Source organism: Loxodonta africana, chromosome 8, assembly GCF_030014295.1.
Source record: "Loxodonta africana isolate mLoxAfr1 chromosome 8, mLoxAfr1.hap2, whole genome shotgun sequence".
Lineage (NCBI taxonomy): Eukaryota > Metazoa > Chordata > Mammalia > Proboscidea > Elephantidae > Loxodonta > Loxodonta africana.
Window position 1 is genome coordinate 28330989 of NC_087349.1, and position 12762 is coordinate 28343750.

Sequence of the window (12762 nt, forward strand, 5' to 3'; positions counted from 1 at the left end):
GAGATGAAGTGGTTTGTCTCGTGCTGCATCTAACCTAAAGCCTGGAACGCAGTGCACTCTCAACAAGTGTTCATTCCAACGCTGCTCATGGTTTTCTTTCTTGTTTTTTCCCACCGCACTTCCGGTGCCAATACCCCAGGAGAATTGAGGAGCTTGTATTCTTTTAGGGGTAAGGGCTTGGGAAAAGTCCCTGCGTGGTATAAATAATTAATGTGTTCAGCTGCTAACCACAGGATTAGAGGTTTGAGTCCACCCACCCAGAGGCACCTCAGAGAAAAAGCCTGGCGATCTACTTCGGATAGATTAGCCACTGAAAACCTTATGGAGCACAGCTCTACTCCAACACACATGGGGTCGTCATGAGTTGGAATCAGCTTGTTAGCAACTGGTACTGGCAGGGGCTTGGGGCGGGGGAGGCGGTGCAGAGAGGGTTATGTGTAAGGAATATCTGTTATAATTCCCCAACCAGCAAGGCAGTATTGAACATACTATTTTTCTTTAATTTGATATATTTGTTGATTTTATTAAACCATATTTATTGTATAGCCTCTCAGGCTAAAGTGATTTTAATGATAGTATTAAAACATAATGAATTACTTAAATCAAATTCTAGATGAAACAAATTAGATTTTGTTAAATCAGAAGACTTTTATTTATAATAAATGAGACCTAAGTCTATAAATTCTTTTTAGCCTTAATGTTTTAACAGAAAATTTTTTTTTTTTTTGGGAAAGACTATTTTCTAAGTGTATGCTTTTGCAAACTATATATTGTTATCGTTACTATGCACCATCCAGTTAATTTTTAACTCGAGTAGAACTGCTCCGTAGGGTTTTCTTGGCTGTAATTACAGAAGTAGATCACGAGGTCTTTCTCCTGCAGAACCACCAGGTGGCATCGAACCACCAACCTTTTGCTTAGCAGGTCAACGGTTAACCATTGAGTTGCCAAGTTTCCTTAAACTATATGTACATATAAAAATAAATATGTATATAAATATATACATATTAAAGGCACTGTTATAAAAAATAAACCTACTGAGTTTAACTCTTAACTTTGTACCACATATTACAGGATATGGAAACCCTGGTGGCGTAGTGGTTAAGTGCTACGGCTGCTAACCAAAGGGTTGGCAGTTCGAACCTGCTAGGTGCTCCTTGGAAACTTTCTGGGGCAGCTCTACTCTGTTCTACAGGGTCGCTCTGGGTCGGAATCAACTTGACAGTACTGGATTTGGTTTTCTGGTTTGATATTATAGGATATTAAGAAAACTCAGGAGTTTTGGACATAGAATCTGAAGATCCAGCTCAGCCAGTTTAATAGCTTTGTGACCTTGAAAAGTCATCTAGACTCTCTAGAATACTGGGTTTGTAAGAACAGTGTGATAATATTGACCAGACAGGATTCCAAATATTATTTACAAATGTAAGGCTTTCTATATTATTAAATGTATTAATTATACATGAATTTTAAGAAAACCAATTTAAAATTGATTTAAAAACTCTTGACTATTATAAAAAAATTTTTACCCAAGTACTATCTATTGTAGCAACAACCTGGCAGGAAAGAAATCGCTGCAGGGTGCTGAGACTTCTAAAGATGAATGTATAAAGCAGATCTGCCAAGCTCTTCTGTTTGAGGGGCCTCCAAGGCAGTGTTATAGAACTCTTGGAGTCCTTCAAAATGAGCTTGGAAGTTACTGGCCTTTAAAAAAAAATCATGTTCAAAAACAGAAAATGAAAAGGTTCTTCTTATGCAAAAGTGACAAATAATGACACATTCAGAAAACTCATTGCTTCTGAAAATTTACTCAAAATAAACTAGCAGCCCAAAGATGCCCAAATATGATAAGATGACAAGTTACTCAAAGCTGGGCTGTGCTTAACTATTGGTTATGTGGCTGAAACACTTTAATCTCAACTCACCATTGCTGCAACGTATTTCCTTGGTTTCATTCATAATTCGTGGTACCACAGCTAAAAAACAAAACAAAAAATAAGTAAATTTAAAAGAAAAAGATCAGAAGAAAAAAGAGTATCATAACCTCAAACACAGAATGGTTTAATAAAACATTTGTTTTGTTGTTTAGTTTTTATTACATCATGAAGCATTTCTAAGTAAAACCAAAAGCTAAGATAAAACCAAAGACATTACTTGATTTGAAATCTGGAAGATGATTACATCAAATAGGAGAACGTTGAGGAAGGAAACGAATGGTTTAATCCTACCTACCACCTGAAGGTAGGGATTTGGTCCTACGATGTATCAAGGTTCCTTCTAGTTCTACGATCCTATTAATATAATTTTGCAAGTTATTAGTTATAGAACTTTCATCCAGTTGGTTCCACTAATATTTACACTTCCAAATTCAACCAACCATCTATCTTAAAACCTCATTAATAAATATTCGTGGAACAAATGAATGAATGAAAACTCCTAGTGTACTTAAATCAATCATACAAAGACAAAAATGGTTGGAGAGGGAAGGGTAGCCTGACTAGTTTATTATCAGTTTTTCACTGGGCCTACTGATTCATTCCATCCAGTCAATGGTTCTCAAACTTTAGCATGCCACAGAATCGTCTGAAGGGCTTGTTAAAATACAGATTCCTAGGCCTCATCCACAGAAACTCTGATTCAGTAGATCTGAATTTTCATTAATTTCCTAGGCAATGCTGATGCTACTGGCCTGCAAGCCACATTTCGAGAACTGCTGTATTGTATCAAGGAGCCCTGGTGGTGTAGTGGTTAAGAGCTTGTCTGCTAACCAAAAGGTCAACAGTTCAAACCCACCAGCTGCTCCTTGGAAACCTTAGGGAGGGCAGTTCTACTCTGCTTTATAGGGTCTCCATGAGTTGCAATCAACTCGATGGCAATGGGTTTGGTTTTTGGTATGTTCTATCAAACCCTAACTTATAATTGGAAAACATTATTTTTTTAAATTGTAGATGCAAGGGTAAAACATTATTTTTTAAAATTGTAGATGCAAGGGTAGGTGCTTATTTTCCTTCTAAAGTTATATACTTTTTTCTTATTACGAAAATCTCAGATGTTCGTTAGAAAGGAAAAAAAAGATACAAAAGAAAATAAGCCAAAAAGATAAAATCAAAATTGTTATTACTTTCCCTTAATTATTATAGCTTCATGTTGCTTATAGCTAATTTTGCATTTAACAATATAAGCATCTTTCATGTCATAAATATCCTTCTAAAATATGATAATGGCTTCATTCTGCATTTTATTAGATGACTAGAGCTTAATTTATCAATTCACTATTATTGGGTGGTTTCTATTTTCTCTCATTTATTAACAAGTTTTGCAATCAAATCTTTGAATTTTTCTTAATTATTTCCTTAATACTATATTTAGAAGTAAATTTTCTAGTCTCTAAGTTTATCTTTTAATGTTTTTCTTACGTCTTGTTAAATGCCCTTAACGACGATCGTTCTAATTTGTACTTTCACCACAGCACGAGAATACTTCTTTTCCTAGGCTTGCTCCAATTTCGTTATCTTCAAGAAGAAAATTTTTTTTCTGAATTTGAAGAAAATAGTATTTCCCTGTTTATTGTTAATGAAGCTACTTTTTTTTTTTAATATGCTTTTTGGCTAGGCAATACTTATTTTCATGTTGAAATCAAGTGGGACTATATCCTTTTACCTTTTTTATTTTTGATTGCATCAAATGGCACTTGTGGTTTTCCAACGTTCCCATCCTCTGAGAAAGAATTCCTGCAGATGCAATGCCAAACAACTCTGGATCAATGAAATGAACAAAATTCATGGAAATTACATCTAACACTCTATTTCTTTTCCTGTGTGGGCTCAGTTATTTTGATGAACACAAAGAAACACTTTCTGTCTTTCATTCCTCAAAACTGGCAATCTAGCCTCAAAGTAGGTGGGTGGAAATCTCATCATCCCTAATCAGTGGAAGCACATTTGAAGAAAACCAGGGCAAAAAGTCACTTTTCTGTCCAAAACTAAGCAATCTCTGATAGCCTGGGTCCAACAGAACTGATTCAGGAACACATATTCTTATTGGAATCTGTTTGGCTAAAGTTTTGAAGAAAGAAGCTTTGGAAACTCTGAGGAACAGCCTGAGAAGAACATACAGATAATCTAAGAAATGTAAGAGTACCAGGCAGAAAATGACCATGGCTGGCCACGGCTTCTATCCTTGAGCTCCGATGGGCAGCAGTGAAGGGTAAGGGTTAGTTATATCTCAGTGTGTTTGCCTCATTTTCTCTGCTGTACAACTAACTAAATGCTTGGCCAGATTACCCTTTGAATTCTTAAATGTGGGGCCAAAGTAATCTAAATTGCAGACGGAAAAATTGCTGGTCCTGATGATAGGGAATACTGGGCAGGGCTGGCTGCTGATCCCTTAACGGAAATTTCTAGTGCTGTTGTGAATCTCCATTCCGCACCAGCAAAATGGAGATAGCTAGCTATACCTGCCTTACTTCACAGGGCTGCTAGAAGAATTAAATAAAATGCATTTTATAAATATTTGTTGTCCCAGATACTGTTCTGGGCACTGTGGTAGAGGAGAGATGCACAAGACACATTGAATTTCTTCAAAATATAAACACAGACAGGAAATTAAGAAGGATCTGGGATTAAAAATAGGGCTGGGAGAACTGAGCTTCTCTTAAGGGTGATGGAAAAATTTGGACATGCGTAATGGTAATAGTTGTATAACATGATGAACATAATTGCTGTCGTTATTAGGTGCCATCAAGGCCACTTCGACTCATAGTGACCTTATGTATAAAAGAGCAAAATATTGCCCAGTCCTACACCATCCTCACAATTGTTGCTATGTTTGAGCCCATTGTTGCAACCACTGCGTCAATCCATCTCATTGAAGGTCTTCCTCTTTTTCACTGACCCTCTATTTTACCAAACAGGTTGTCCTTCTCCAGAGATTGGCCCCTCCTGATAATATGTCCAAACTAAGCGAGACAAAGTCTCGCCATCTTTGCTTCTAAGGAACATTCTGGCTGTGCTTGCTCCAAGACAGAGTTGTTCCTTCTTCAACATAATTGAAGTCACTGAATCGTACGTGTGAAAAAAGTTGAAATGGCAAATGTTGTACCTGTGAAAATTGTATATTTGAAAAATGTTGACATGGCAAACTTACTACAAAAAAAAAAAAATAGTCCTAATTGCCATTTTATTTTTTTAAATATTTATTTTCTTAGAAATACACAATGAAATAATTGTGGGTAAGAAATAATGACATCTAGGACTTACTTTAAAATACTTCCCTCCTCCCAAGGAATAAAGAAATAGATAAAACATGAGGCGAGATATATTTAGTTCAAGTCTGTCAGACAAATTAAAAAAAAAATTTTTTTTTAATTCATATGAAACAAAAACTCTGGATGAAGTTCACATCTGATACATCCCTGAAATACACAGAAACTGAATTTTGGAAAAGCTACCATCTTCATGGAATGAGGCACTTCGTACATAAAGGCAACCTGCAGTGATTTCTTGGGTAATTGTGGGAAAAAATTACGTGTTTTGAAAATGTGGATTTTTAAGGAAAGCATTTGCAAAGCACACATGCAGTTTTATGTCCAGCAAAGTGCAAATAATCAGGTAGGGCACTCTGATTTTAAGATTTCCATTCTGTTCAGATTTACACCATTCTGTCATGATTTCCTGATTCTGAGGCTCTGGGCACATACATAACCAGTACCCACTACTTAACTGTTCTACAAGCAGGTGATCTTTATTTAAAAGGAAGGAAGAAGGCATTAAACCCCTGTTCAGTGTAATGTTTTGTGTATGTTAGCAAAATGGGCTTTTTCTGAGGAAAAAAAACTGGAAGTGATCATTGTGAAGATAAGGGCAGTGATGATGGCATGCCTAACTCCCTGTCCCCATGATGTTCTAGCAAAAAGCACCGGACCAAAGAAGGAGAAGGCCAGGGCCCTAATCCCCCCGCTCTACTTCTCTCAGCTGTGTGATTTAGCAAAAGACACATCTTCTCAGTTTCCTCATCTAGAAAATGTATCTAAGGTACACCTTCTTGTATATTACGTACATCATGATGTATGTATATTGTACAGATAACATGGCATGATTATGGTAATCCAATATATAGACACTCACTGGTAAATTCAAAAATAATTTGAATTGAGAATTCTTACTTGAAATGTTCTGGGGGCAATATACCCAGTTGCTTCTTGATAAGCATCTCATCTGAAGTTTATTTATCTGAGTGTTAACTTAGATAAAACTTTCAAACATGTTTTGCTTTTCCTATAAGGGAAAGAAAAACATTACCCCCATTGCAGAGGCTGACTGATATTTGGATGGTTTAGGACTATGAAATGGAAAGTGCAGTGCTATTTACTACCTACCTGCCTTATAGCACAGCAGACACCATGTCTCATATGGATATTATTTTATACGAATCCTCCTGAAATAACATGTGGTAGGTGGCATAGTCCATATTTCACAGATGAGGAAACTGAGTCTCAGAGGGGTTAAAATCTGCCTGCTGTAAACAATGAACTCTAAAATTGGGATTTTGAATGTAAGTTTGTCTGATTCAAGAAAAGTCTGACTGTTTCTTCTATGCTCAACACTTATCGTTAATAGCTTCCGTCAGTGGAAGAGAATCCAGTCTTCTGAATTTAAGATCAGTCCCTTTGTTAACCTGACAACATACGGGGGACTTGAGAAAAACTTGCTGGGGAACAAACTTGCCAAAGCTTGCATATCTCAAGGGAACTCACTTGAAGTTAAACACAATACTTAAATAGGCTCCTTGGTAAATCCAGCCTGCTCTTCTCCCATTCATAACAATGAATGACATAGTCTTGGATTATTTTTGTGCGTCCAAATTACAAAGTGGGTTTGGGGTACATTATTTAAAACTTCATTTTTAATACTTCCAAGTATTAAAGGAATAAGGCCAACTTTGTAAAGTTATGGCAATTAAAGTCAGTTCTGATCCTGAGAGATGCCCTACGAATTCTCCAAATATTTGATTATTTGTATTTTCAAATTGTATGAAAAAAGATTTGTGGTAGAACTGTTCTCACTATCTCCTGAGGCAGCAGAAAATGACAGTACCTTAGCAATAGGTTAGCATTGGGGCAGTGGTGGTTCAGTGGTAGAATTCTCCCCTTCCATGTGGGAGACCTGGGTTCAATACCCAGATGACGTACTTCATGTGAAGCCACCACCTGTCTGTGAGTGTACAGCAGCTAACAACAGCAGGTTAGCATTAGCCAAGACTGAAGGCCTTCATGTGGGTAGTTGCTGGAGACGTAAATGGTTATGTCATGTCCATTAAGCCTTTCATCTCTCTAGGAAGTTTAAGGTTGCTTCTGCATTGTGGAAAAGTCAAATCCCCCCTCGAATTCATCCATATAATAAAGAAGCAGACATTACCCTAGCCCTGTCTCTTTTCACCAACTCCTGGAGATATTAATATGTCTTACTTCTCCCACTCTTCTTCTCATTTCCTGATTATTTGCTTTCATTATGGAGCCCTGGTGGCACAGTGGTTAAGAGCTGGGCTCTTAACCTGCTGCTCCTTGGAAATCTTCCTGGGCAGCTCTACTCTGTCCTATAGGGTTGCTACAAGTCAAAACTGGCTCAATGGCACATAACAGCAATAGTTTTCATTACAATGGAAGTAAAGATAGAAGGTCAAGAAACTTTTCTCCCAGCCCAACGTTTCCCGCTGAGATTCTACCTTACAATAAAAAAAGTCCTAATCTTGTTAGTCCAAAGGACTAATGGACCATATCTACCATGCCCTCCACCAGACTGAGTCCAGTACAACTAGATGGTGCCTGGCTACCACCACTGACTGCTCTGACAGGGATCACAATAGAGGGTCCTGGTCAGAGCTGGAGAAAAATGTAGAACAAAACTCTAACTCAAAAAGAAAGACTTGATTTGCTGTCCTGGCAAGACTGCAGAAACCCTGAGAGCGTGGCCCCTGACATCCTTTCAGCTCAGTAGTGGAGTCACTCCTGAGGTTCACCCTTCAGCCAAAGATTGGACAGGCCCATAAAACAAAACAAGAGTAAAGTGGCACACCAGCCCTGGGGCAAGGGCTAGAAGGCAGGAGGGGACAGGAAAGCTGGTTGAGAAGGGAGAGTGGGGTTGTTAACCAATGTTGCAAAATAATGTGTGTGCTAACGGTTTAATGAGAAACTAGTTTGTTCTGTAAACCTTCATAAAGTACAATTAAAAAAAATAAGTCCTAATCTTGTGCCTGCCAGTGACAGAACAAATATAGAAATCTGGACAGGATTTGCCCAGAATAAAGTCATGCCTCACAAACTCTCTAACTACTCTTAGTCTCTCAGGCTCCACACTGACCGATGGTTCATAAAACAAATCTCACCTAATTCTGTCAGATGCTCCTGCAATTCAAGGATATACATCATTGAAAGAAACTTTTAATTTTAAGCCTTATTTATGGTGGAGTCAGGTCCTGTTGGTTTGATCAAACCATTAGATATATTTTTGTTACAGTGTTTGAAGACCACTAGAATCATTATGGTTTCAATGTTTAAAGGAGCTCCTTTTCCAGAGGATAAATTTTTGGGAAATGTCTTCTTATTGCTTTCTTTAATGTAGGCAAAGCTTTTTGAAATCAATCTTTAGACAAGAGACTTTTTGGACTGCACAATCCAAATTGTGGCGATCTTACCATTCCAGTGGGTGTAGCTGTGCCTTTTTATCCACGAGCCGAGATTGTTCAAATACATTTAAAAGAGACCAGTACTGGGTCAGGACTGAGCCAGGCTTCCCCATAGGATATTCCATATCATAAAATTCATGCATCAAAGATTGAATCCCAGGAGTGGTAGATGGGAAGAGCTGAGAAGGAATATTCAAATTCAATGTTTGAAGACAGACTATTCAAAGACAGAGTATCAGAATAAGTTAGGGAAAATAAATAAAAATGCAGTATTACTAGACCAAAAAAAAAAACCCCAAACTTGTTGCCGTCAAGTCGATTCTAACTCATAGTGACCCTATACTACAGAGTAGAACTGGGTTTCCAAGGAGTGCCTGGTGGATTTGAACTGCCAACCTTTTGATTAGCAGCTGTAGCTCTTAACCACTATGCCACTAGGGTTTCCAATATTACTAAGGAGGCTTTATATTAGTCAGATTTTTTAAAAACTCGGACATTTATTAGAAACCCATTGGCCAGTACCGTAATTTAATTTTCCGTGCAGTTGTCAAGGTAAATACCACCTTACAAAAGGAACTAATTCTACTGATGATCGTATCGCCAAAGAGAGTGAGGTTTCATTTTCTTGCTCTCAGATAGTAACGGATTTCTTCTTCCTGCTGTACCAAACCAGCTGCTGGCCAGCCGATTCTGACTCATGGTGACCCCGTGTGTGTCAGAGCAGAACTGCGCACCGTAAGGTTTTCAGTAGCTGATTTTTTCAGAAGTAGAGCACCAGGCCTTCCTTCTGAGGCACTTCTGGGTAGACTCCAACCTTAGGATTAGCAACTGAGCACATTATCTGTTTGTACCACCCAGGGACTCCTTTCCTGCTATACCTGTTACTGTCGAGTCAATTTCAACTCATAGCACCCCTACAGGACAGAGTGGAAACTGCCCCATAGGGTTAAGGAGCGGCTGGTGGATTTGAACTGTTGACCTTTTGGTTAGCAGCCGTAGCTTGCCATAGCTCTTAAGCCCTATGCCACCAGAGCTCTGTTCCTGCTATTGATAATTTGAAAAGAGCTGAGTAACTGAGTGTAAGAATGACAAGAAGTCCTCTCAAATACAAGTGAGTTAGGTCAGGGTGAGAAATATTAATGTCACCAAACAAAACAAAACTATGGTTACTCTTTTTCTACTCTGAGAGTCAGAACTTGGGGCTTGCCCTTTACTTCTGCAAAGTCATTCTTCAATTCCTCCTTGCGGCATGCTGAGAGAAGTTCTCTACATGTCTGAAATTTTGAACTCTTGAAGGGTGAGGCCAGGCCTCTTTGATTATCTTTGTATAGTATTGAACCAAACTGTCCTGACTGTAATATTTAATATATTGAAATTAATTAAACTACCATCTGTAAATTAAATTATCTTTGGGGCAATATGCTTACACTGAACTCTCTAAAACATGGGGCAAAATTATGAAAACAGATACAAAATAGTCACTAATTAACTTAGTAAATAGGTTATAACTCGTACAAGTAGCATATGACTGTCGATTTTTTAAAAGTAAGAAAAATGCTTGAAACGAACATCTGTTTAATAATGAATTTCAAAATGCTGTTTTAGAAAGCCTTGCATGAACAAACGTTAGGTGGAAAATATAAATCTACTATAGTCCAGCTACATAATTGGCAGAACCGGAAAGGACACAAGTTCTGAGCAGGCACATTCATATGCAACAGCCTGTCCTTTGATATTAACCAACAAATGAATAGAACTCAAGAAAATGCACAGAAGACAAAGGAAGTGCCACTGATTTTTTCGTAGGCTGAAACCAGCTGGGTAAAATTTATTATATAAAGTTTCCCATACAGTTAGACAAATTAAAATTTAAGTTGTTTTCTAAAATGATTCTTGCTATATTCAGTTACAGTTGATCTTATGCAAATGAAAGAGTATAATGAGCAGAAAAAAAATTTAGTTACACAGTTAATGTCCCAAAGATAAAGGCAAAACTTCTTTAGAAAAATGTCAACATTTTCCTTCTGAGAACTATCAAATCCCGGTAGCTATACTAATCCACATACTTCTACCTTGAACAAGTGGGCTATTTGAAAACTCTTAAAGTAAAGCATATAGATTCTGCTCATCTTAATATTCAGGTCTTTGAAAAAAGTAAAAATGTTTACACATATTTCTACTTCTTAAAGAAGTACCGTCATCTAGTTTGAAGTCAAAAGTAAGTAGTTTGTGGCTAATCTGCTATAATTTCAGTAATCAAGAGGAATCAAATGTCACTTTTGATTTACCAGTTGGAATTGTCCCAGACTCCCAAGTTCCTTTATGAAAGTCATAACTGAGTTAATATCCTCTAAAGACAGGCATTGATTTAGTTCCCTTGAATAGTTTTCACCCTATATTAGAAAACAAACAAAAAAACTCTTAAGCAGTTGTTGCAGTCTAACCATGTTCATGAATTGCTTCCCACTTCATAAATCAATCAAATTTTGGACTCTATAAACACATGCATTAATTAGTGCTAAATAATACATGGTAATTTCAACTTATCATAACACATAGTCCAATATAAGAAAACTTCATATTGACCAGGAAGACCTGGAGGAAATAGCTCAGCGGTGCTTTCTTTGGTAGTGAGATTAACAACCAGTTTGGGATGAGGGAGGAGTCTCCTTTGGCCTCCAGGGCACTAGAGGTCAGAACAGCAAAGGGGCATCTACATGTGAACCTCATATATGGAACATTACCATTTTGGAGTTTCAAGAGTTCTAGTAAATGGCAATTCCCCAGGTTTCCCGATCCCCATTTCTTTCTAATGCATCCCTGGAACAGAAGGTTGCTTATATTACTTTTTTTTTTTTTTTTTCTGGTGGAGTGGTTTTAATGAAAACCAACTCACTAGAGAAGGAAAACAGAACTAGAGGAACAAGTTAATAGAATCATAGGGAAACAACCATCTAAAAGGTCATGTTATAGCTCTCATGAACACCTCTCCTTAGAGCATCGGTGTTTGTTCACGAGACCTTTCGCCTTCCACTCTTCCGGATCTCTGAATATGAGTTTTAAAACAAAAATATAGGGAACCATGCTATACTTGATAACCTGTACAGATTTTTCAACGTATCAGGAACACTTGCTCTAACATGCCATAAAAAATTAACCAATACTATCCTGAAGCACTACACCCTAGTCATCGGCATCAAATCAAACATATTAACAGATGTGAATGCTTAAAAAGTTTAGTGTTATAATTCAAGCTCCTCATATCAATCTAGAGCACTCACTACTAGTCTAGACTGCCTCTAAAAACTTCTAACATTTCTCTTAAAGCATTCGACAGTATGTAATATATATTATTCATAATATCCACAAAAGGTCCTTTTTAAACCCGTAATTCCTCATAATCAGTCATCCATAGTCTTAAAAACCAAACCAAACCCATTCCCATCAAGTCAATTCTAACTCGTGGTGACCCCATACGTTACAGAGTAGAACTGTTCCATAGAGTTTTCTTGGCTGTGATCTTTATGGAAGAGGATTGCCAGGACTTTCTTTCGTGGAGCCATTGGGTGTGTTCAAGCCACCAATTCTTAAGTTAGCAACTGATCACAAACCATTTGTGTCACCCAGGGACCACTTCACATACTTAGCTGACATAAAAATAATATTGATTTCCAGGTCAGCAAAATATTAAGATATAAATACTGGTTAATTTGAAAAGATTTTCAAGTTGCTTAATTGTATAATAAAGAAAATAGCACCTTCTAAAGAATAACTTGAAGTAAGATAGTCAATATACAAATACACACTTACTTTAAATATGCCTGATCTGTAAAGTCTCTGAAATATCTCAGAAAATACAGAAAATGAAGATTCGTTAGAGAGAAGAAAATTCAAAGTGTCTCTCAAAAGGAATTCTTCTGTATTTTGGCCCTCAAAGTCCATATTATCATCATTTTGAAAATTTAAATGCTCATGCACCTTGAGAAAAATAAAAGCACAGCAAATATTTTTCATTGACTTACTTTTAATACAGTGGAATTACTTCTAAGGCATGATTTATTTTCTTTTGAATTATAGATC

At 37.2% G+C, this 12762-nt stretch overlaps 1 protein-coding gene across 1 annotated transcript in view; it reads right to left on the minus strand.

The window, feature by feature from the left end:
• CPED1 (cadherin like and PC-esterase domain containing 1) overlaps positions 1-12762 on the minus strand; it is a 306881-nt gene that overhangs the window by 145618 nt on the left and 148501 nt on the right. The window contains exons 9-13 of the mRNA XM_003407021.4: positions 12493-12660; positions 10971-11075; positions 8692-8861; positions 3661-3731; positions 1926-1976 (exon numbers count right to left, since the gene is read on the minus strand). Coding sequence (XP_003407069.1) covers positions 1926-1976; positions 3661-3731; positions 8692-8861; positions 10971-11075; positions 12493-12660 — 565 coding nt within the window. The remainder of the gene's footprint in view (positions 1-1925; positions 1977-3660; positions 3732-8691; positions 8862-10970; positions 11076-12492; positions 12661-12762) is intronic.